The following is a 27,186-nucleotide window of genomic DNA, read 5'->3' as shown; positions in this document are numbered from 1 at the left end:
CTAACCGTCTACAGGAACAGTTCCGCTCCAATGATTCTGCGGCAGTTTGGAGAGGTCTAAGGGCCCTTACGAACTATAAGCCCAAAACCCCCCAGGCCCTGAATGACCAGACTCTCGCTCAGGGCCTCAACACACATTACTGTCGTCATGAACGGCCTTCAGCTCATCAAAGCCATGCTCCCCCCCACCATCACCCTCCCCACCATTGCCAGCACTTCATTAAAGGAGTTAAAGGACTCAAAGGACTCCAATGACATCACAGGACTCCAAAAACATCATAAGACTGTAAACTCCAATGACATCACAGGACTCCAAAAACATAAGACTGTAAAGACCCTCTCCATCAAAGAAGAGGATGTACGCCGGCAGTTCTTGAAGCTGAATACGCGGAAGGCCCCCGGGCCGGATGGTGTCTCCCCCTCCACTCTCAGACACTGTGCGGACCAGCTGGCTCCTGTCTTCACTGACATTTTTAACACCTCTCTGGAGCTATGCCGCGTGCCGTCCTGCTTTAAGACCTCTACCATTGTCCCTGTCGCCAAGAAAGCACGGATCACAGGACTAAATGACTACAGGCCGGTCGCGCTGACGTCTGTGGTCATGAAGTTCTTTGAGCGCTTGGTCCTGCCCCACCTCAAGGACATCACCGCCCCCCTCCTGGACCCACTGCAGTTCGCCTACAGAGCCAACAGGTCTATGAATGATGCAGTGAACCTGGCCCTCCACTTCATCCTGGAGCATCTGGACTCCCCAGGAACCTATGCTAGGATCCTGTTTGTGGACTTCAGCTCTGCCTTCAACACCATCCTCCCTGGACTGCTACGAGACAAGCTCTACCAGCTCAGCGTGCCCGACTCCCTCTGCAGTTGGATTAATGACTTCCTGACAGACCAAAGACAGCACGTACGGCTGGGGAAGATTGTCTCGGACAGTCGAACCACAAACACTGGTACTCCTCAGGGCTGTGTACTCTCCCCCTGGCTCTTCTCCCTGTATACAAACTGCTGCACCTCCAGTCACCAATCCGTAAAACTGCTCAAGTTTGCGGATGACACCACCCTCATCGGGCTCATCTCGAATGGCGATGAGTCCGCCTACAGGAGAGAGGTGGACAGGCTGACGTCCTGGTGCAGCCTCAACAACCTGGAGCTGAACGCCCAGAAAACAGTGGAGATGATCATGGACTTCAGGAAAGTCACAGCCCCACCATCCCCCCTCACCCTGATTGACTCTCCCACCCTCGTCCCCATTGTGGACTCCTTCCGTTTCTTGGGCACCATCATCACCCAGGACCTCAAGTGGGAGCTGACCATCAGCTCCCTCATCAAGAAGGCCCAGCAGAGGATGTACTTCCTGCGGCAGCTAAAGAAACTTAAGGTGCCGACCGAGATGCTGGTGCAGTTTTACTCAGCCATCATAGAGTCCATCCTGACCTCCTCCATCACAGTGTGGTTCCCCCGGCGCCACAGTCCAGGATAAGAATAGACTGCAGCGCATCGTACGTGCTGCTGAGAAGGTGATTGGCTGCAAGCTCCCATCCCTCCAGGACTTGTTCTCCTCCAGGACCAGGAGGCGTGTGGGTCGGATCACAGCTGACTCTTCTTACCCTGGACACACACTATTCTCCCCTCTCCCCTCAGGCAGGAGACCACGCTCCATCCAGACCCACACCTCCCGCCATCTGAACAGTTTTTCCCCTCGGCCATCAGGCAAATGAACAATAACTCTTAACAGCAGCTCCTTGAATTCCTTCTAAGTCTATCTGATAGCTCAGTTACAGCTCTTTTTATTACCAAATATGTGATATATGTGTTTTATGTCGCACGTTTGCACCAAGAAAAATTCCTAGTTTGTGAACCCGTTCTCAAACAATGGCAATAAAACTATTCTGATTCTGATTCTGATTCTAGTATCATAGTATAATGTGCAGTTATTCTCTCTACTTGGCATTTTATGATGTTTTTAATGTAAATAGATTGTTTTTAGATTGGCTTTTCAAAAAGGTACCTTATGTTGAAAAGGAAATATGGACGTTAAAAGCTATTTTTCTGCTGGTAATTGTAACGTTGCTACTCAACTTAAATAGGTAAGCTAAAATTCAAAAAACATAAACCGGAATTGAAATAAATGACCACCTAATTTGTATTTCTTCAAAAAAACATTAAACTCTAAAACATTAAACACTAAAACGATTACAAATTAAAATGTAAGATAAACATGTTTAAACACACACATTTAAATAGCATGGCTGTTACAAAGATAGAATGGTAAATGGGTTATACTTGTATAGCGCTTTTCTACCTTCAAGGTACTCAAAGCACTTTGACACTATTTCCACATTCACACACACGTTCACACACTCATGGTGGGAGCTTCCATGCAAGGTCCTAACCACGACCCATCTGGAGCAAGGGTCAAGTGTCTTGCCTAAGGACACAACGAACGTGACTAGGATTGTGGTAGCTGGTATGTAACCTGAAACCCTCAAATTGCTCGCACGGCCGCTCTAACACACGAGCCACGCCGAGAACAATATTTAATGTTTGCCAAAAAATATATGGTGTCTGTTTTGGTAATGAACAGAGGGATAACCTATTTTATTGCTTTTGGCTGTAATTTTTAATTAAGTGAAACATCTGAGCCGAGGATGTCGTTGTGGCTTGTGCAGCCCTTTGAGACACTTGTGATTTAGGGCTATATAAATAAACTTTGATTGATTGATTTTGAAAACAGAGCATATTTTAAATTGTATTTGTTTGTTTTATTTAACTTGGATATTTAAGTTTAAATTACAATTACAAAGTTGAAATATACAAGAAATATAACTATTGTATTTGACAGGGTATACTTGCATTATTATTACCTATTATTATTCCATCAGTGTCTACCAAGTCTACCATGTGAGAAGAAAGGTTATTTGGTTCTGTGCTGAAACTTGGAGGTTAAGTCACAGTTCCCTTTTAACAAAACGACAAAACTGTTTTTTCAAAAAAACATGCGGCCGATAATGAAGAAGCTAGCATTAATACAACTCAACAAAAATCGAGAAAAAAAATTGCTGCAGACAAATTCATTTGTCGATAGTAATCGGTGACAATGTTTTTCTGGACGCATTAGGAAGACAAAAATTACTGCGGCCACCGCAACATCATCAGTGAAAACATCAAAAATATGGAAAGATTTCCCCCCTAACACGTCAAACACACAAATAACTAAAAAGAAGACATTGCTTTTCATGGCAGTGCATCTGGTGAAGCGCAGGCATGTCAGACATCTGCAGGATTTGGTCTTTGACTCTACTCTGTAAGATAGTTGGCTTGTTACCTAGCTAACTAACAATAGAGAGAGCTGTGTAAGAAATTTAACTAGGGCTACAACATTTATACAATTTGAATTAGGATCACAATTTTGGCTTGCAAAATTAACTGAGGGTGATCGTTCGCTGCACAGGTAATCAAACCCTTTCACAGCTGCGTTGGGGGAAAATGCGGCTTGTAATAAAGCTTTGTGAAGCGGCTTCCCCCACACTGGATTCAATTGTGTAGGACAGCAGGTTTTTAAGTAACCAGTTGTCTTGACTTGTCTCGCCATTGGCACACGCAAAGGGTTGATCAAGGGTGTGGAATTGAGGACAGCCCAACCTCTTTATCAACCTAATCTCTTCACTGTGCAGGCTTTCCCCCCTCTCCAGTTCTTCATCTAAACGTCCTGTGGCTATGGCAGGGCAGTCACGGAGGCAGGTCCTGGTTGGGACTGGCATCCGCTAGCACGTTTGGCGATACAGATGTAAAGGTCGTCATGGGGTTAGGATGGAACGACAGCCTCATTTGGTCGCTATGTGCGCGACCGAGCAGCCCTTTTTAACAAACCGTGTTGCTCGCCCCTATCTGAGGCATACTTGCCAACCCTCCCGATTTTCCAGAGAGACTCCCGAATTTCAGTGCCTCTCCCGGGGCAACCATTCTCCCGAATTTCTCCCGATTTCCACCCGGACAACAATATTGGGGGCGACTGCCTTTAGCATCCTCTCTCACCTGAAAAGGAGACTATTATATATGTCTCCATTATCCATAGGTTTATCTATAACCCATAAAGTAGGCAGGCACGGAGCTATTTCTCAGCATGTGTTTATTCCAGCCGGCACGTTAATACACTGACATACAACATCCGGATTCCCATCATGCATTACTTCACAACTACGGCAAGTAGTAATGTCCAAAAACATAACAGACGAAGCGGAAGAACGAAGAAGAGACATGGCGACGTCGAGTAAGAAGAAGAAGTATGCTTGCAAGTTCTAAAATGATTGGAAAAAATAATTTCAGTTCATCCAGGACAGCTCGAAGGGGAAGGGCTATGCTGCCTGCAAATTTTGTAGATCAGACTTCTCCAGTGAACACGGTGGACGAACGGATATACTCATTCATGAACAGATTATTTATATATATATATATACTGTATATACATACACACTGTGTATATACATACACACTGAATATATATATATATATATATATATATATATATATATATATATATATATATATATATATATATATATATATATATAAAAGGAGTACTTGATAATATAAATACACCCCCCTCCCATCTCCCGAATTCGGAGGTCTCAAGGTTGGCAAGCATGAGCTGAGGACGAGCCTAAAAAATGCTGCATAGACTCTGCTCGATCCAAACTACACCCAGACGGGTAACTGTGCCCATCAATACATCCTTTTAGACGAGAGAAGAGAAAAAGAAGACCACAAAACCTGAAGATAGCAACATGGAATATACGTACACTAGCAGACTCCAGAGACCACATTGTCAACCGCCTGCCATGCCGCACCGCGCTCATTTCAGCTAAAATCAAGAGATACGACATTGATATTGCTGCCACCAGCAATACACGGCTGGCATTGGAAAATTTCTTTAACATTATCGGTAAGGAATACACCTTCATCTGGAATGGTCTCAACGAAGAGGCCCCCATAATTCAAAGTGTAGGTTTTACAAGGTTTTACATAGTGTAGGTTGTCCAAGATGGCGGCGCCCTGACGGGCTGCGGCTTGCAGACGCTCATGGTAGTATAGAACAATTTGGCAAAAATACCGGACAATTCTTTAAATTTCATGGCTGGCTTACAGCGTGGACACTCCGTGGTCACATACGACCGCCAGACAATTCTGGATGTAGATAGATCGGGCCGTTTTGGACTGAAAGATGCGTGTACGTTGGACCTCCTCGCTAGCATGGGAATACTTCGCCGGCTACATCCAGCGGCCTTTGACGCAGCGTAGTCTAGTACCAGCGGGGACCGTCAACGAAAGACACGTAAGCGGTGTGATCGGAAGCAGAACCGGGGATGCCGAGCGGGGCTAACAACAAAGCCAAAGGCTAATCCCCACAGAACGCTGCTTTCTTCCATCCTGCTTTCTTCCATCCTGCTTTCAAATGTCCGCTCCCTGGAGAACAAACTGGACTACCTGAAGCTGGATTTAAATGCAAGACGCGAGATGAGGGACTGCTGCGCCATATTTCTCACAGAAACGTGGTTGAAACCAACCGTTCCGGACGAGGTAGTTAGCATCGAGGGGCTAACTATGTTTCGGTCGGACAGGAGCAGATCTCTCACTGGTAAATCCCGAGGCGGTGGTGTTTGTATATACATCAATAATAACTGGTGCAACAATGGGAAGATAGTATCACGTCACTGCTCTCCTGATGTTGAACTATTAACTATAAAATGCAGGCCATTTTATTTACCCAGGGAATTCAGTGCTATGATCTTCACAGTAGTGTACATTCCCCCCAGTGCTAACACCAAAGAAGCTTTGAATGCTTTGTACTTCTCCATCAATTAACTGCAAACTACACATCCAGAGGGAGTTTTCATCGTGGCAGGGGATTTTAATCAAGCTAACATGAAAAAAGTTTTCCCTCATTTCCATCAATATGTGAATTTTGCAACCAGGGGTGGAAGCAAGCTGGACTTGGTTTATAGTAATATTAAACAGGGGTATAAAGCTGCACCACGCCCCCACCTCGGCTCCTCAGACTTTCTATCTGTGATGCTAATTCCTGCATACACGCCCCTGCTGATCAGGAAGCAAGCTACAGTGAAGCAGGTGAGGACCTGGCCAGAGGGAGCAATGTCAGCATTACAAGACTGCTTCGAAACCACAGACTGTGACATGTTCAAAGCAGCCGCCACCGAAAATCACCACACATGTGTGGAGGAGTATGCAGAGTCTGTGTCCGCATACATTCAGAAGTGCATGGAGGATGTCAGTGTGATCAAGAACATCCCCACACGGGCCAACGAGAAACCCTGGAGGAACGTGCAATGCTGAAGGCTCGGAACAAGGCTTTCAAGTCTGGCGACATGGTGGCATTAAAATCAGCTAGAGCTAACCTGAACTGTGCCATTAAGGTTGCAAAGCGTGCTCACAGTCAGAAAGTGCAGGACTTCTTCGAGAACCCTACAAACACTAGACGAATGTGGCAGGGCATACAGGTCGTCACGGACTATAAAGCTGCCCCCTGTCCCTGTGACAACAGTATCAGCTTCCTAGATGACCTTAACAACTACTTTGCAAGGTTTGAGGCACTTAACACCACTCCGGCGAGAAAATCCATCCCTCGCCCTGATGAGCAGCCGCTCAACCTGGATATAGCGGATGTCCGGAAAACCCTGAGGAGAGTGAACTCCTGGAAAGCAACGGGACCTGATGACATTCCGGGCAAGGTGCTTAAGGGATGTGCAGACCAGCTGGCTGGGGTTCTCACAGACATCTACAACATCTCGCTGACCCAGGCTGTGGTACCATCATGTTTTAAGACGGCCACAATCATCCCAGTGCCTAAAAAACCCACAATCTCCTCCCTCAATTATTACCGCCCCGTTGCACTCACCCCCCTCATAATGAAGTGCTTCGAGAGGCTGGTAAAGGAATACATTGTCTCCAGACTTCCCCCCACATTCGACCCATACCAGTTTGCTTATCGCCCTAACCGCTCCACAGAGGACGCCATCTCCTCTGCACTCCACCTGAGCTTAGAACATCTGTAAGGAAAGGACACACACGTGCAGATGTTGTTCCTGGACTTCAGCTCAGCATTCAACACCATCATCCCGCAGCACTTGGTGAGCAAACTGGCCCCCCTTGGATTCAGTACCCCCCTTTGCAACTGGCTGCTTGACTTCCTCACAGACAGACCCCGGTCTGTGAGAGTGGGCAACAACACCTCCAGTGCCATCTCCCTGAGCTCCGGCTCCCCCCAGGGCTGCGTCCTGAGTTCGCTGCTGTTCACATTGATGACCCATGACTGCTGCGCCAGGTCCACTACTAACCACATTGTGAAGTATGCGGACGACACGACAGTAGTGGGCCTCATCCGTGACAACAATGACATGGACTACAGGGAGGAGGTGAAACATCTGGTTGACTGGTGCAGAACCAACAACCTGGTCCTGAATGTCAACAAGACCAAGGAGATCATCGTTGACTTCAGGAAGCATCAGTCCAGCCATGCTCCACGCTACATCAACGGCACAGCGGTGGAGATAGTAAGCAACACCAAGTTCCTGGTGGTGCAGATAACTGACAATATAACCTGGTCCCTACACACCGGAGCTCTTGTAAAAAGAGCTCAGCAGCGCATGCACTTTTTGCGTCGGATGAAAAGAGCTCCCTCCCCACATTCTTGCCACATTCTACAGAGGCACTATAGAGAGCCTACTGACCAACAGCATCTCTGTCTGGACTGGAGCCTGCAATGCCTCAGACTGGAAGTCTCTCCAGAGAGTGGTGAGGATGGTGGAAAAGATCATCAGGACTCCTCTTCCTCCTATCCAGGAGATCATAAAAAGCCACTACCTGACCAGGGCTCAGAAAATCTGCAAAGACTCCTCCCACCCCCACCAAGGACTGTTTTCACTGCTGGACTCTAGAAAGAGGTTCCGCAGCCTCCGAAGCAGAACCTACAGGTTCTGTAACAGCTTCTTCCCTCAGGCCGTAAGACTCTTGAACGCATCATAATTAAATTATCCCCTCAACTCCCCCAAAATGGATTAACTCGCTGGAATAAAAAAGACAATATAATATTCATCCATAAACGTGGACGCATGTGAAAAAGTGCAATATATTTATCTGTACAGTAATCTATTTATTTATTTATATATACTTATTTATTTTATATATATATATATATATATATATATATATATATATATATATATATATATATATATATATATATAATTATTTATATATATTTATTTATTTATATATGCACCTTACTGCTTTTTTATTTTGCACTACCATGAGCTTATGTAACGAAATTTCGTTCTTATCTGTGCTGTAAAGTTCAAATGTGAATGACAATAAAAAGGAAGTCTAAGTCTACAAAAAGGTTGTCCTGCCTCTGTCACAGTGTTAATTTTGTTGACTAAATATTCTCATAGGCTTGGGCCATTAGTCGATTAGTCAATTGACCGAACGATAAATGAAGAGAAGTCGTTATCTTTTCCATATGCATGTGTTGTTATGGATAACACATGCTAACCTGATAACATGATAACCCTGCTCAGTGGCCTTGTGGTTAGAGTGTCCGCCCTGAGACTGGAAGGTCGTGAGTTCAAGTCATACCTGCTTGGCACTCAGCATCAAGGGTTGGAATTGGGGGTTAAAGGCCTACTGAAATGAAATGTTCTTATTTAAACGGGGATAGCAGGTCCATTCTATGTGTCATACTTGATAATTTTGCGATATTGCCATATTTTTGCTGAAAGGATTTAGTAGAGAACATCGACGATAATGTTCGCAACTTTTGGTCGCTGATAAAAAAGCCTTGCCTGTACCGGAAGTAGCGTGACGTCACAGGTTGTGGAGCGCCTCACATCTGCACATTGTTTACAATCATGGCCACCAGCAGTGAGAGCGATTCGGACCGAGAAAGCGACGATTACCCCATTAATTTGAGCGAGGATGAAAGATTCGTGGATGAGGAAAGTGAGAGTGAAGGATTAGAGGGCAGTGGAAGCGATTCAGATAGGGAAGATGCTGTGAGAGGCGGGTGGGACCTGATATTCAGCTGGGAATGACTAAAACAGTAAATAAACACAAGACATATATATACTCTATTAGCCACAACACAACCAGGCTTATATTTAATATGCCACAAATTAATCCGCAAAACAAACACCTCCCCCCTCCCGTCCATATACCCCCCAATACAAATCAAACACCCGCACAACACACTCAATCCCACAGCCCAAAGTACCGTTCACCTCCGTAAAGTTCCTGCAGCACATATATTTCCCCAAAGTTACGTACGTGACATGCACATAGCGGCACGCACGTACGGGCAAGCGATCAAATGTTTGGACGCCAAAGCTGCATACTCACGGTAGCGCGTCTGCTATCCAACTCAAAGTCCTCCTGGTTGTGTGCAGCCAGCCGCTAATACACTGATCCCACCTAAAGCTTTCTTCTTTGCTGTCTTCATTGTTCATTAAACAAATTGCAAAACATTCACCAACACAGATGTCCAGAATACTGTGGAATTTTGCGATGAAAACAGACGACTTAATAGCTGGCCACAATGGTGTCCCAATATGTCCGCACAATCCGTGACGTCACGTGCAAACGTCAACAAACCGAGACGTTTTCAGCAGAAGTTTTCGTGGGAAATATAAAATTGCACTTTACTAATCTAACCCGGCCGCATTGGCATGTGTTGCAATGTTAAGATTTCATCATTGATATATAAACTATCAGACTGCGTGGTCGGTAGTAGTGGGTTTCAGTAGGCCTTTAAATCACCAAAATGACTCCCGAGCGCGGCCACTGTTCCCCTCACCTCCCAGGGGGTGAACATGGGGATGGGTCAAATGCAGAGGATAATTTCACTACACTAGTGTGTGTGTGACTATCGTTGGGACTTTAACTTTAACTTTTAACAAGAGCGGTCACTCTTTTGCCTATGTTTCAGCAGCTGCGGGCGTTTGTACAAAATGCACATAAACAGCAATAATGATAACCGCTGTCAAACTCCCAAGGGTTTTAGTATTACCGTGTTGAATTAAAATGGAAAACATCACTGACAACTGCACGTTGATAAACAACTTATTAAATGAAAATAAAGAAAAAAATTACTGGCAGCGGTAAAGTTTAGATCCATGAAGGAAAGAAGAAAGTGAATGAATGATTATAACTGAATAAATGTACATATGCATAAAAAATTGTTTTTTTTGTATTATTTTTTTAATGAATTAAACTTGCTTTAACTTTTTACAAAACACAATATAAAATGTGAGTTATAACAGGATAATGCTAACATTTATCATTTGTTTTCAAAACGCTTACAAAAAAGTGGGACCCCAAAAATTTTGTGGGAACCCATTTTTATGACTTGAAAAATTTTGAAAATTCCTAGCGCCGACACTGACTTTCCCCATGTATTTTAAGCGCTATATCCCGCCCTCTTCCAGCTTGTATGACATAACTATGTACAAACGTAACAATGCACACGCATTAGCTTCAGGTGTTGTAAGCTAATGATACCGATTTGGATAGATAGCATTAGGTATCACTGAATGTATATTCTACCATAGCAACATGACTGCAAATTGTTTGTTGCTTCTCTTGGACTGTTTTTTCATTTGTGCACGCACCCTCTGCGCGTAAGTGTTGACGAGACACAATCATTTTATTTGGGCCGGTAAAAAAATTGTTACTCACAAACTTAGTAATTGTGGAAAATACATTCAGTTTTAGCACATGCATGTATATGTTTTGTTAAACCACTAATGGTAACATAAGCTAGCCAATGGTGTTCTTGTTATATTGTTTGCAACTTGCTCACAGTTGCATTTTTCAAAGCAAACGGCCCCTTGAAGCGGCGCATAAAATTAAATTCACTTTGAACAGTAAAAAAAATAAACACGTAATAACTACGTATCGCTTTGTAATGCAACTTAATGAGTTTAATACAGCCAGTGGTAAAAACAGATGACATTACAACGATGACAGGCACCTGCAGCAGCCGCAGCGTTAGACCGCAGTGCTTCACTGGCAAGAATGACCAGCACTGCTGCCAAAAATAGGATTCAGTTCACAACCAATCAATGCCATATGCCTTTTTGCTGTCAACATACGTACGTGCTTCTCGTGCCACACTTGTTGACTTGTTTTCTAGGTCAGCAAGCTAACGGTGTGTCCGATTTATAAAGAGGTGACCAGTAGTGCCAACAGTGCAACACCTTAAAATTGCACAAAAAAAAAAAGGGAATGGCACATCCACTCACCAAGCCAAGTCAAAAAATAAATTCATTAAATATTTTAGGATAAAATGGCTATCAGAGTGTGTGAGAACAGAAGAATAAGATGTAAAACTGGGAGCGATATTTTCTTTTTCAAGTGAGAAAGGGCTGCTCTGCAAAATATGCTACGATGCCAAAGTAGCAAGCGAGTTTTCGGAGGGAAAAGTGTGGAGTGACTGGAAGTTGGATTACCTCAAAGGTCACATTCAGCATAACATTCATTTAAATGCAGTTGGAATTGTACAAAGATGCAAGATGGGAATGGAAATCGACACATTATTGCAGCAAACCACAAAAAAATGTCATAAGAGGAATGAGCTGTCACAAAAAAGAAAGAGCAAGTTAAAATTCCCATCGACAACATTCTACGTGCCATCAAAATACATCAATGCTTTCAGTTCAATGATCACTTTGCAAAAGTATGTTGCAATACCAGAATGCTGCAGAAGCAAAAATTATGCCTTTGAATTAGTCAATTCTATCAATAAAATAGTGCAGAATGACACGATGTGCAATGTTAATCAATAAAATAGTGCACAATGACACGATGTGCAATGTTAAAAATGCACCCTGGCACGCCCTGATAGTAATGAGAGCAAACATAACAGTACACAAAATGCTAGTCCTGTCTATTAAATACAGGCGGGAAAACTATGTCCACAAAAAAATGTGTTTGGTGGCATCATCCAGCTGACAACATGCACTGCTCAAGATATTGTACGGGCAATCACAGTTTTACTCCATGCATGGATTGAACTTGCAGAAAATTGTGATTGCTGACCTCTGACGGTGCCTCAGTAATGCTACGAAAGCACAATGGAGTTGCAGCTATATTAAATCTGCAAATACCACATCTAACAGAAAACATTGTGTGGGCCCAGAGAGGCCTAGAAAGATGTGGTTTTAAAGTGAGATGCTGAAACTCTTCTGAGAACTGTATATTCCACTTTCAGTCGGTCCCACGTGAAGAGAAGCAAAATGGAGGACCTCGCAAAGAGTCTTGAGAGGGATGCATTGTCATTTAGGTTCTGAGCGAAGTGCGATGGCTGCCCCGACACCAAGCTGTGAATGCTCTTTTGAGGAACTACACTAGTGATCCGGTGGAAAATTACTGCTACAAAAAGCTGAGTGATTCTACGTTAAAGGTTATTCTCACAGCTCTGGGAGATGTTTTGGCCGAGCTGGCACAACTCTCCCTCTCTTTTGTAAGACGCAACCTGACTGTGACGGAAGGACACTGCTTTGCGAGGGCAAACATTGAAAAGTTGCTTTCCCAATACTTAAGGGATGAGAAGGATGTTCAGTGGGGTGACCTTGTCAAAGAGGTGATGGGGACCTCATCAGCTGCTGGCAGAAACACCAAAGAGATCACTCTTTTTAATCCTCAAGATCTGTGATCACTTGGATGCTCACTTTCCAGAGGTTGAAATTAAAGAGTGGTCTGCATTTCACATCGAAGCACTGAGCTCAGACAATCATTTTGAGTGTGGAGCCACATACAATAGGCCATTTACCACCATACAATAGGCCCTTTTGCACCACAGGAACTTTTTCAGGAACTTTCCCCAACGGAAACCAAAAACTACCCGGGTAGATTTAGTTCTTTGAAGTTCCTCTTAGCTAGGTGGGACTTCTCCAAACTCCCCCCGGAACATTTTCAGGGGTGGGCTGTGCTGTCGAATGCTGATTGGTTGAACACAGTTGGGGGCGTTCCTAAAATCCCTTTTTCAAACACATGACCGCCATAGGAATATACGCGGTGACATCTTTATTTCTTGTGTGTTTCTATTACAACAAACTTGACAACGGAGAGAAAGAAGAACGAAAGGAGCTTTCGAAATGCAGGATCTTTTGTGGGGCCTCTTTGTACTGAAGAACTATTTAAGTGTTTTTACTCAGCCGTAGTCATTAAACTATATGCAGTTTATTGTTGTTTTAGTTTTTACAAGCTTCGTTTCGTTACGTGAAGCTACAAGAAGTGGACAGACTCTTTTAAACATATTTATGAAGGAGTATGAAGCGGCGACTTCATCTGCTTTCTACTCTGACTTCGTTGGATAAATGTGGAAAAAAAGGAGGCAGCACACGAGTGGAACGAAGGTAATCAACATCAGATATAAACTATTTACTTTATAACATGTTGTAAAATTAGTCAGTCAGTACTTGTCCATGCACTAAATAAGTCCCATATCTCAAATAGTTTGGCTCTAAATGAGCCTCCTACAACCCATGGAAACACCTTAATCCGATCGTGTTCGGTTTTTGAAAAGTCGGACTAACACACCTGGATTATGCGGTTGGAAAGCAGATCTCTCGAGGTGGGGTGTGCAGCTGAGGGGACCCTTAGTGTCAATAAAAACAGCAACAATTGTAATGAAGAGGAGACCGTTTATTTGCTTCTCAATTTAAAAGAACAAATTATGAAGTGCATCAATGGTAGAAAAAAAGAAAGATGTATTTAATAAGGTAGCTAAGGAAATGTTGAATGTCGTCTTAATTCGGACTTCCGGACAAAATATGAAAGACTGTATTATAAATTACAAGGAGAACAATTAAAGCCTACACAAACCTCTTCACGAAGCATTTCCAAACTGATAAACAGTAACTCTGTATTCCACACAACTAGCAAGATAGTCCAGAACAAGAGCAACCTTCATCTGGAACAATATCCGGTCGGGGCTTAAAACTCCATCAATCCATAGGGCCTTTGCTTCTTTATGAATGAACTACTAGACATTCAAAAGTATTGTTTTCTTGATTCTCGGTCCAAAAATGTCTTCGAAAAAACTCTATGCCGTCGGTCTTTCTTTACTTCGCCGATGCATCCGCTCGACTTCATTCATGTTCCTAGTGCAATCCAAGATAATTTCTTGTTGTTGTCTGTTATTTAACATCAGCATAGCAATTAGAGACGTAATTTTCTAATCTGTGTCAATATTACAGCAGACATCACATTTATTTTTTAAACCATATCGTTTTGTATATTATTGCTTTGTATTTCAATTACTTAATTTTTTGTAAAATAACTGTGACCTAATATTATCCGTTTATTTACATGGTATCAGTATAGAAATATACTAAACCTGTCCTCCATACGTCATCAGCCTGATTTGTATAAACTACCCTGAACTGTGAAATGTGGCGAAAACACAAACCACCACTCCTACAGGAACCCAGAGGTTCCAAGGACCAAAAGTTCCTGAACTATTGGTGGCAAGGGGCCTATTGCTACACTGGCAGAGAAGAATGAGGCCATTCTCCACCACCCACATATAGAGGCCATTAACAATGAATACCGTATTTCCTTGAATTGGCGCAGGGAATATAGTATTCGCACGTCTAGAATTACTGCCGGGTCAAACTCGTTTCTCAAAATAATTAACGCATGCTTGGCCTTATCGCCGGTTTATTATTGAAGCCGGATCAAATTCGTTTTGCAAAATATTAATTTTATTATCGCATGTCTATAATTTTCACCGGGTCAAACTCGTTTCGCAAAATATTTAGCATATGGCTAGAACTTCCACCGGGTCAAATTCGTTACGTCACGAGTGACGCATCTGTCCTCATTTTCAAAATGGAGGAAGCTGCTTTCAGTAGTTTACAATCGCACAAAGGAAAAAAGATAAAGAGCTATTCAGTAGGATTTAAGGTCCAAGCTATTGAATACCGGTACAGTATGCTAAAGAGAACAGTAAGCAGCTATGTTTTATTAATATACCGTAGCTGCGTGTGTGAAATACTGTATAAGTCATTAAATGACTCCCGCCTCCTGGTGGTAGAGGGCGCTGCCGCGCTAGTGATCCTTCTTGCGACTTCCGGTACTGCAGAAGAAGTGAACACACGCAGCAAGAGATTATTTTTCTTCCTTCTAACATGGAGGATTACATACCGGTATCTAAAATAAAACAGTTTTCTAAACTGGACTTTCAATGGAAGCAGGAGGTAATAATTAAAGGAATATCTCCATCGAGACAGAGACTTTTAAAACGGAAAAAAGAAAATAATGAAGACTTCTATAAACAAGTTATCGATGCTTTTGGTCAGAAGGAGCTGCAAATGGACTCCATTTATAAGTACAGGTAAGACCATAACGTTTTTTTAAATTAAATGTGCTTTTCATGATGGTATGCTTACATCACACTCAAAGCGCACGTCTAAATTTTATGGATTCCTCTTGGTAAACGCCGGAGTGAGAAGAGGTTTTAAAATAATTACCGCATGCACGGCCATCCCGCCGGTTTCCGGTAAACGCAGGAGTGACAGGAGGTTTTAAATTAATTAACGCCCCTGCGGCTATTCAAGGAAATACGGTATGCTGAATTCAAGTACATCATGAAGCAAAAACCTCAACAAGGCTGCATCAGCGCGTTCTCAGATATGGTGGCTGCAGCACTCCAATGTGAGGAGCTAAAGGAGATCTCACAGCATGTGGATATTTGTGTTACATTTCAAGCATCCGGTGCAGATTGTGAAAGAGGCTGTAATCACTGGACACGTGAAAAGGACAAATGAGGAAAATGGTGACATTTATTTTCTATATGAGACCTGAGTTGTTGTCATTTATTTAAAAACAACAAAAACATTTATAGATATTAATAATTAAATAAGGAGAAAGGCAAATAAAGAAACCGTATTGTTAAATATTTGGTATGAATCTGATCTGTATCACATACTTGTTGTAGATAACAAATCATTGTGCAAAGTGTAAACTTGAACGATTGTAAACACATTGGCTGGTCCTTGCACTGACATTCAACCTTACTAGCAAAAATAGAACACTGGGGTCTAAACCTGTGATTTACATAACTGGGGCCTTACTCAAGGCACCCCTTTAAGTCCTCTCTTTTTTTGGCAGTTACACATTTGTCCCGGAAATTGATTTATGTAACTAAGGTGTTGCTGTAGCTTATTTACTTCAGATGCAGACGGTAGTCATTTTTTTCTATCTATTTAGTTATACTAGTAGTATTCCTCAATATTCCATTTTAGGTAGGGATGTCCGATAATGGCTTTTTGCCGATATCCGATATTCCGATGTTGTCCAACTCTTTAATTACCGATACCGATATCAACCGATACTGATATCAACCGATATATACAGTCGTGGAATTAACACATTATTATGCCTAATTTGGACAACCAGGTATGGTGAAGATAAGGTAGTTTAATAAAAAATGTATTAAAAAAATAAGATAAATAAATCATAAACATTTTCTTGAATAAAAAAGAAAGTAAAACAATATAAAAACAGTTACATAGAAACTAGTAATTAATGAAAATTAGTAAAATTAACTGTTAAAGGTTAGTACTATTAGTGGACCAGCACCACACACAATCATGTGTGCTTACGGACTGTATTCCTTACAGACTGTATTGATATATATTGATATATAATGTAGGAACCAGAATATTAATAACAGAAAGAAACAACCCTTTTGTGTGAATGAGTGTAAATGGGGGAGGGAGGTTTTTTGGGTTGGTGCACTAATTGTAAGTGTATCTTGTGTTTTTTTTGTTGATTTAATAAAAATAAAAAATTTCAAAAAACTAAAAAAAAACGATACCGATAATTTCCGATATTACATTTTAACGCATTTATCGGCCGATAATGTTCGTGTTGGAGGAGTTGTGAATGACTGCAGGGCCACAACATCAGGTACACCTGCAGACTGCAGCACGGATTTCATATTTCCAGGCATGTGATTTGACCACAAAGAAAAAGACTGAAAAAACTTCCGGGGGTCTGGGGGACGAAGGCCCCCAACCAGGTCCAAGCTCCTGGTTTTTCACCAATTTAACATGCTAAAATTAACAAAGACAGCACCATTTGAAGAAAATATTTTAGTGTTTAAAGACATGAAAACATCATTAATAGAACATACATAACCCAATTATCCTAATGAATCACTGTATATGGTTCAGTCCCAACAGTATTTAGTCACTAATATTTACATCTTGTGTTCATTTCACATCCACAGGTGTCACATTGATCAGTGTTATTATCTACAGTTTATTTACAGTATTACCACATTACTTCAGTTCATGTAATGTAAACATTTAATTCTTTTCGCCAAAATAGGATATACATTTATGAAAATAATTAAACATGTTTAGTATTGTTTACTCATATTTGAAAATAGGAAATAATAATAATGTGAGGACACTGACATATTGCATGAAACAAGTGTGAAAATATTTACCTTCAAGATTGTTACACCACTGACAATAGTTTCAAGAGACTACATAAGAACTTAATATTACAAAAAAGTATTATATGCAAATTTATTTCAAATAAATTGTTAACTGGATTCAATAATGCGACTCTTTGAATTTCTGTAATTTCATAATATATTTTCACGTGGCTTTTTATTTTTAGAAAAACCCATTTATATTTCGCTAAGCAATAATTGGTTAATATTTAAAACAAACATGCGTATTTCGCAAGCAAATATTTTTTAGCTTACCTCATTATTAACAACCCTGTCTGCAACTGAAGTGCGTGGATCTTTCCTCTCGATGTCTACGGCAGTTGTCGATGTAAACAAAAGATGAAGTCCGTAAGGTTTGCTCACTTTCGGTTGACATCCAAAAGTACCAGCTAGTGAAAAGTTTGTTTTCCTTGCTTCAAGTTGTTTCATATGTTTTTGGCGTTTCGCATGTACTTCCTAAGCCTTGAAACCTCGTGATCCATAGTCAATATTATCATGACACCACGTGCACAAAACTTTTCCGGGACGATCGATTTTCCGAATAAAATCACTGAATAAAGTCGTAACTTTCTTCTTCCCAACAGTATCAGTGATTTCCCTTTCCATCCAGTCCCATCGAAACTTATTTTTGACATGTTTATCAATTTCTTTTACTCGTAAAGCGTCCTTTCTCTCGAGAACCGACATTGTTTACATATGGAAAATGGCCGTAGTAACCATTATGAATGACGACGTTATTAACGTCATCATTCATAACAGATATCCTGATTGGTCACAAGGAACATATCGACCAATCAAGTACGGCGTAATATAAACTATGTCTCGAATCTTGATTTAGGGTCGGAAAAAAACGGAAAAACGGGAGATTTTTTTTTCTTTTCCCCGAGATTAAAAAAGACGGAATTCCGACTTTAGACGGAAAAATCACATGCCTGTATTTCATTCATTCACAACTCCTCTCACACAAACATTACTGTTTTTGCACTTTTTGGCTTCTTATTAAATAACTTTTTTAAATAGATTCAATCTTGCACGTGGAAAGGTTAAGTGTGGGCTTTAGTTGATATAACACTCCCGTCAGGGGGTGCATTCTACGGCGGGGGTGCATTAATCCAGCACAACAGCGGCGCATGGACTTCATTTATAAGTAAAGGTAAGACCATAATAACGGTTTTTTTTATTAAATGTGTTTTTTTGTGTGCTAGAGTTTGTATGTGTAAAGTTAAGTTAAGTTAAAGTACCAATAATTGTCACACACACACTAGGTGTAATGAAATTTGTCCTCTGCATTTGACCCATCCCCTTGATCACCCCCAGGGAGGTGAGGGGAGCAGTGGGCAGCAGCGGCGCCGCGCCCGGGAATAATTTTTGGTGATTTAACTCCCAATTCCAACCCTTGATGCTGAGTGCCAAGCAGGGAAGAATGCTGGTATGAGCTTTTAAAGGCCTACTGCAACCCACTACTACCGACCACGCAGTCTGATAGTTTATATATCAATGATGAAATCTTAACATTGCAACACATGCCAATACGGCCGGGTTAACTTATAAAGTGCAATTTTAAATTTTCCGCAAAACTTCCGGTTGAAAACGTCTATGTATGATGACGTATGCGCGTGACGTCAATGGTTGAAACGGAAGTATTCGGACACATTGTATCTCAATACAAACAGCTCTGTTTTCATCGCAAAATTCCACAGTATTCTGGACATCTGTGTTGGTGAATCTTTTGCAATTTGTTTAATGAACAATGGAGACTGCAAAGAAGAAAGCTCTAGGTGGGATCGGTGTATTAGCGGCTGGCTGCAGCAACACAACCAGGAGGACTGAGGATAGCAGACGCGCTATCCGACACTAGCCGCCGACCGAATCGATGATCGGGTGAAGTCCTTCATCGCGCCGTCGATCGCTGGAACGCAGGTGAGCACGGGTGTTGATGAGCAGATGAGGGCTGGCGTAGGTGGAGCGCTAATGTTTTTATCATAGCTCTGAGGAGGTCCTGTAGCTAAGCTAGCTTCAATGGCCTTGTTAGCAACAGCATTGCCAGGCTTTGACAGGCGGCACAGCATTAACCGTGTAGTTACAGGTCCAGTGTTTGGTTCGGTGTCTCCTGATAGTAGTATTGTTGATCTGCTGTCTATCCTTCCAGTCAGGGGCTTATTTCTTTTGTTTCTATCTGCATTTAAGCATGATGCTATCACGTTAGCTCCGTAGCTAAAGTGCTTCACCGATGTATTGTCGTGGAGATAAAAGTCACTGTGAATGTCCACTTCGCGTTCTCGACTCTCATTTTCAAGAGGATATAGTATCCGAGGTGGTTTGAAATACAAATCCGTGATCCACAATAGATAAAGGAGAAAGTGTGGAATCCAATGAGCCCTTTTACCTAAGTTACGGTCAGAGCACTGCATTCTAGTCCTTCACTCTCACGTTCCTCATTCCGAATCTTTCATCCTGGCTCAAATTAATGGGGTAATCGTTGCTTTCTCGGTCCGAATCCCTCTCGCTGCTGGTGTAAACAATGTGCAAATGTGAGGAGCCCTTCAACCTGCGACGTCACGCTTCTATCCGGTAGAGGCAAGGCTTTTTTTAATCAGCGACCAAAAGTTGCGAACTTTATCGTCGATGTTCTCTACTAAATCCTTTCAGCAAAAATATGGCAATATCGCGAAATGATCAAGTATGACACATAGAATGGATCTGCTATCCCCGTTTAAATAAAAAAAATTCATTTCAGTAGGCCTTTAAACACAACCCGTTAACTGCTGCCAATCAAATGGTGAATAACATACTCTTTAGGGTTCATATGTTTGTAAATCTGACTGTGATGAAGTCAGTGCCTCACCAGCCATGAACCTCACCGCACGTCACTGATACATACACACATATATGTATATAGCCATTTTTTTCAGAGTTCTAAGGGCTGGCAACAGGTTACAAAAAATATAATAAAAATAAAATCTCACTTTGGTAAAAAGGGGGGAATAAAAACAAATTATATATGAAATAGAATATACCAACATGGCATCTAAAAAACTAAGACTGTTTTTTTCACTTTTGGTACTTCATGCCATCTTGCTAGGTGTTCACATGCTAACTGTTAGCATCGTATCCAGTGTGCTGACGCCAAGTGGCATGTCAACATGGTTTAAGTAATCACATTAATCAACCACTGCAGCATCCACATTTTCACCTCATTCAAATTCCACTTTTTACACAAATTCTCGTTTTCCAACACCAACATTCCCACGTTTTTTGGCTAGCTCAGTCAATTTTACATTCACACATTATTTCTACATAATTTGCATTCTATATGTATCTTGTATCTCTTATACAGTAAGCATACTTGATAAAAGGCAAGATCAGCGCACAGACGTTCAAAGAAAACCGTCACAATATTCTATTAATAACTGTATGGACTGTTTGTGTTTGAGCCAGGGTAACACAATTCACAACACTTACGCAAGATCAAAACACGTTTATGACCTATATAAAAAACGGAATGCCTAACACAAGAAAAGGTGGACATTATGTATAAATAACCATCTAAACTACGAGGTAAATACTAGCAGGAAGGGTTTTTGTCCTTACCGAGCGCAGCAGACTGATTTCATCGTAAGACAAAAAATGGAGAATTGTCTCAATGGCCACGATAGGTAGTCCTAAAAGAGGGTTGTTCTGGTGGGGCTGGTCCAGCGAGGAAACGGCGTGTTTTGTTAGTGCAACGTCGGAATCCAATGCACCGACACGGTTATCAATTCGCTCCAGAATGGCAGACATTTTGATCGAGCAAGTGGGGTGGATGTGACGTCAATTATGACGTCTACGTCTTCCTCTTCGTGGCCTTCTGCTTCAAGGCAGTAGAGGTCGTGCATTTGACCGTTGCTACCTCCCACAGGCGATAGGGTGCTATTACACCTTTCTTTAATCAACCTCACTTCATCCATTCATTGTGTCAAAGTCCAAGCATTCACACACATAGTATTCTCCACCCAAAAAGTATTTATTTATTATTATTATTCCGCCCAAAAACAGTTTTCCTACGATCGGAACCGTTCTGGTATAAAAATGTTCGGCTCGACCCCGATTCCGATCTAACAAAGGTCTTAAAGGCCTACTGAAATGATTTTTTTAAATTTAAACGGGAATAGCAGATCCATTCTATGTGTCATACTTGATCATTTCGCAATATTGCCATATTTTTGCTGAAAGGATTTAGTAGAGAACATCGACGATAAAGTTTTGGTCGTTGATAAAAAAGCCTTGCCTGTACCGGAAGTAGCGTGACGTCACGGGTTGAAGGGCTCCTCACATTTGCACATTGTTTACACCAGCAGCGAGAGTGATTCGGACCGAGAAAGCAACGATTACCCCATTAATTTGAGCCAGGATGAAAGATTCGTGGATGAGGAACGTAAGAGTGAAGGACTAGAGTGCAGTGCAGGACGTATCTTTTTTCGCTCTGACCGCAACTTAGGTACAAGGGCTCATTGGATTCCATACTCTCTCCTTTTTCTATTGTGGATCACGGATTTGTATTTTAAACCACCTCGGATACTATATCTTCTTGAAAATGAGAGTCGAGAACGCGAAATGAACATTCACAGTGACTTTTATCTCCACGACAATACATCGGCGAAGCACTTTAGCTATGGAGCTAACGTGATAGCATCGTGCTTAACTGCATATAGAAACAGACAAAATAAGCCCCTGACTGGAAGGATAGACAGAAGATCAACAATACTACCAAACTCTGGACCTGTAACCACACGGTTAATGCTGTACCGCCTGGCGAAGACTAGCAATGCTGTTGCTAACGACGCCATTGAATATATCTGATAGTATATATCTGTATCATGAATCAATTTAAGTGGACCCCGACTTAAACAAGTTGAAAAACTTATTCGGGTGATACCATTTAGTGGTCAATTGTACGGAATATGTACTTCACTGTGCAATCTACTAATAAAAGTTTCAATCAATCAATCAACTGGGAATATTTATTTTTATTTAATATCCCACATTAACCAGAATTCCCGGTTTTCTGGGACATTTTGCCTATTGAAAATGAATGGGGCCTTTTTCGGACTTGCACAATTTCCACATTTCTCAACCGATTCAAACCATTCCACCTTGGACAATCAAACCATCATTTTCCAAAAATTCCAGCAATTCATAGAATTCCCGGTTTTCCAAAGCCCTATTTTCACCTCTTCCTGGAAAATGTTCACAGTTCACATTTTCAACCATTCCACCTTCAAAACATTCCTCTTAGACATACTTGCCAACCCTCCCGAATTTTCTGGGAGACTCCCGAATTTCAGCGCCTCTCCCGAAAACCTCCCGGGACAAATATTCTCCCGAAAATCTCCCGATTTCCAGTCGGAGCTGGAGCCCACTCCCCCTCCAGCTCCATGAGGATCTGAGTGACGAGTCGACAGCCTGTTTTCACGTCCGCTTTCCCACGATATAAACAGCGTGCCTGCCCAATCACGTTATAACATCTACGGCTTTTGGAGAGTGCACAACTGCGCACACAACAAGGAGACGAAGCAGAAGAACGAGGAAGATACAGCCATGGCGATGCTGACGACGAGTAAGATGAAGAAATACGCTTGTAAGTTCCAAAAGGAATGGAAACAAGAATTTCAGTTTATCCAGGACATTTCGAAGGGGAAGGGGTATGCTGCCTGTAAATTTTGTAGAACAGACTTCTCCATTGAACACAGTGGCCGCAGCGCAGCACCGGTCACAGCCCAGTATTATGGGCCACCTCGTTCAATGGAGACCCGAGGGTGTAATTTATGCAGAGACAAAGATGGCTATGCTGATAGCTGGAAGCAACATCCCATTCTCATTTGCAGATGTCTTCAACAAATCTGTGAAGGATATGTTCCCGGATTCAGAGATCGTTCGCCAGTACGCAAATGGCAGAACAAAGGCTACTCAAATAGTGAAAGATAAGTGTTGTTGTTTTTTTTTATAGTAAGCAGCAAGCTGTGCTTCTGGCTGCAAAGCATTGCACTTTCAAGTACAACAGTGAGTAAATGAGCGTTAAGTGTGTGTATATGTGTAAATAAATGAACACTGAAATTCAAGTATTTATGAGGTGGCGACTTGTCCAGGGTGTACCCCGCCTTCCGCCCGATTGTAGCTGAGATAGGCTCCAGCGCCCCCCACGACCCCGAAGGGAATATGCGGTAGAAAATGGATGGATGGATATATATATATAAACAAATAAGTATATATATATAGCTAGAATTCACTGAAAGTCAAGTATTTCTTATATATATATATATATATATATATGAAATACATGACTTTTGGTGAATTCTAGCTGTAAATATACTCCTCCCCTCTTAACCACGCCCCCAACCACGCCACGCCCCCAGTAACGCCCCCTCCCTCCCCCCAGCTCCCGAATTCGGAGGTCTCAAGGTTGGCAAGTATGGTTGGGGCAACAAAAGTTAACTTTTTTCCCGTCCAAATTCCCGGTTTTCCTGAAATTCCAGGAATTTCGAAATACCCATTCTCGATTCAAACGGTTACTACGTCAACATTTTTCAACTGATTTCAAAAATTCCATTAAAGTGTATTTCTGTTCTTGTCATCGGCAGTGCGGCTGGATCAAAAGAGACGTAGGAGATGCTTCACTGAACCCAAAGTTGCTTTATTACAAGCAAGCATCATTATACAGGACTGCAGTTCCCTGGAGGAGGTCAGGTCAAGAAAATGAGGCACTCCTATTTTGGAGAAGCCAAACCATCAGTTTTATATTCCTCCTTCCTGCCTATGTGTGTGTGTGTGCTAAGTCAGGACAGCACACCCTGACCATAAAAGGAGATGTCTGTGTGTAAGTGTCTGAAAAACAACTGCTTTAAGTCATACAACTGCATTCCAAAGTCCCATTTAAGGCCTCTTTCCTAAGAGAAGTGATCCAATCCACCTGTGAATATCAAACCAAGGGGCCTTATCTTATTATGTGCTCAAACTGAAATACCGCTATTTAATTAAACTTGGTGGTTTGCTTTCTCCAAGATGAATATGAACATTCACCATATGCAAAACATAATATGAGTTAATTCATTCACTTCACCATCACCAACCCATTCATATCATCTCGGACAATAGTGCTGTTATCAATAATTTGGAAAATTCCTGGTTTTCCCGAATTTCACTAATTTCCAGGAAATTCTCGTTCAAATGTATGGATGTATTCATAGTTTACACAATACCCTAAATTCTCTAAATGTTGCTCCATTTTTAAACCCGTTTTCAACCATCCTCACTGCTCTGCCAATATATCGAACGCAAAACATGTTTTCCCTTTCCCCAAATTCCCTGTTTTCCTGGCATTTATGGTAATTTTCTCCCCACTGACAATACATGTGAAATACACAATCGACTGCATTTTCCACATTCCTCATCCTATTTGAACCGTTCCACCATCCACGCACTCGCCTCACCCTAGACATTCTAGCCAGCATGTTTCCCGGTTTAGAAAATTTCCCGATTACCTGGAATTACCAGGAATTACCCCCCTCCTATGAAAAACAATGGGCAATAACAAACCTCTCCATATTCCACATTTCTCAACCGATTCGAACCGTTCCTACATCCACGCACTCCACTCACCCTGGACATTGAAGCATTTTAGTTCCACTCACACATATTGGCTGCTCGGCGGCTTGCGCACATAGGGCATCAACACGCAATTCTTACCAGAATTGCAAATTCTAGTTTTCTGTACTGTTCGGTTTCATATCAGGTCAACACGCCACTGTGTGGGCCACTCTCTCCGAAGGTGAGCTGTTTCAGTAGACAATGGAGCAAGTTAATCACATTAACACTTCCTTCCTGTGGGCACAATCAGAGCCTATATATACAGCTGCGCAATCGCCTGTTCAGTCTCTTTTTGTCCTTCTGGAGCGTGTGAGTACGGTTTTCGGATTGAGACATGATTATGCGAAATTATCGGACAAGCGGTAGAAAATGGATGGTTCGATAGAGATAATTATATGTCCTCTTCCTTTAGACGACTTGTTGCTGCAAGTAAGGAAGAGTGTGTGGATCATCAGATTGTTATTAGAGTGTGTAGAGGTTGCCCTCTAGTGGGTTCCTCGGACCACCACACACTGCCACGAGAGCCCGGATTTCAGGGTACAACACGGTTTTATTTTCTTAAATGTGGAGAGGCTTTTGCTTTCCAGCAAAATGTATTTCTCTTTGTTCGTGTCTCTCTCTCTCTCTCTGGCTCCCACTCCAACTCCAACCACGTGTCTCATCCCGGCTGCTGCTAATAAAGGCGACAGGTGATTAGATAGCAAGGCACACCTAGGCCATCTACTCACCTGTCGTTGCCTTTGAGGCCGGTCCTGGCACACACAGCCCGCAGGCCACGCCCCCCTCCACAGAGTGATATTTATTGTGTGGCCCGTGAGGGAAAACGTTACCTCACGTGGCTGAAGTTTATTGCGGTAGGGCCTTGCATGGGTTCGATTCCCATCCAGTGTTGCATCAGGAAGGGAATCCGGTGAAAAAATTAAGCTGGAAGCATTCATGCCATTGACTTGCCGTGACCAAAGTGCTGAAAGTGCAAAAAAGAGTGTGAGGCAAACTCTTTGGGGGTTAATTTGTGTCTTTATATCTTTGATCTTTTCGAGCTGAGAGGAGTTTCTGCGACCGCGAGGTCGTATCTCCCCGAGGTCTTATCCACACCTGTTTTTTTTTCGCCGAGTGACTGTCTTGGCATGCTAGACCAGGTCACAGGACGACGATGGCAACATTTCCCCCCTTCCGTCAATTACCCTGGCCGAGGCGGTCAGTAGGCGGAGCATGAGCTTGACACGGGGGCGGTGTGGAAAAATGACGTGGAAGAGGAAGCGCCTGGAGGCGGAGTTTGGGCAGCTGCTACTGCGGGAAATAACACATATACACGCATAAAGTGAGCAGGCCGGCCCCTCAGTCATACAAATATTTAAGGGGGGCATTAAATTTTTTTCAGGGGGGCCCCTGACAAAAATGCATTCCCGCCGTGGGAGCGTGCATGCTTGACAAAGCTGCAATGCTGCCACTTTGTCTGTCCACAACTGATTACTACATGTAAGACAAACACTTATATCATGGTTATCGTTAAGATATGTATTTGAAATTATTCAAGTCTTTATCGTGTCCAAAATATGAAAAAGCTGGCCATTTCTATGGTATTATTTGTGCAGAACTGTTGTATGTCCGATGTTGATGTGCTAAAACCTCTTTCTTGTTTAAAAGCTACATGCAATATTAACTGTTCTTTGTTCATGCCTAGAATGAATATTAATCAAGTGTTTGGATGCATTCATTAAATCAATGTATTCTTGGTTGCCAAAATGGGATTCAAAGTAATATTTTAATATTGACATGGCTCATCTGCGCATACATCAAGAGAATAACCTTGGGAGATGTACAGATGAGATGTGTCAATATCAAACTATTATTTTGAATCAATAATATGTCGTTTGGGGTTGATTTCAGCTTCTTAAAGGGTACTTCAGCACATAAACAGTACAGTATGTACAAACCCCAAAACCAGTGAAGTTGGCACGTTGTGTAAATCGTAAATAAAAACAGAATACAATAATTTGCAAATCCTTTTCAACCTATATTCAATTG

General features: G+C 42.1%; 1 protein-coding gene across 3 annotated transcripts in view; it reads right to left on the bottom strand.

Moving 5' to 3' along the window:
• Positions 1–27,186, bottom strand: part of fbxo28 (F-box protein 28) — a 57,306-nt gene that overhangs the window by 19,386 nt on the left and 10,734 nt on the right. For 2 of the 3 annotated variants that reach the window (XM_062057765.1, XM_062057766.1), the window contains exon 2: positions 25,989–26,122. In XM_062057765.1, the coding sequence (XP_061913749.1) occupies positions 25,989–26,122 (134 nt within the window). Of the gene's footprint in view, positions 1–21,126; positions 21,364–25,988; positions 26,123–27,186 lie in introns of those variants that run through there. The other variant, XM_062057764.1, reaches the window with a different exon arrangement.

The sequence above is a fragment of the Entelurus aequoreus genome, linkage group LG09 (assembly GCF_033978785.1).
Source record: "Entelurus aequoreus isolate RoL-2023_Sb linkage group LG09, RoL_Eaeq_v1.1, whole genome shotgun sequence".
In the NCBI taxonomy this organism is placed as follows: domain Eukaryota; kingdom Metazoa; phylum Chordata; class Actinopteri; order Syngnathiformes; family Syngnathidae; genus Entelurus; species Entelurus aequoreus.
Note: the sequence above shows the minus strand (reverse complement) of the source record. Positions and strands in the feature narration are given on the sequence as shown.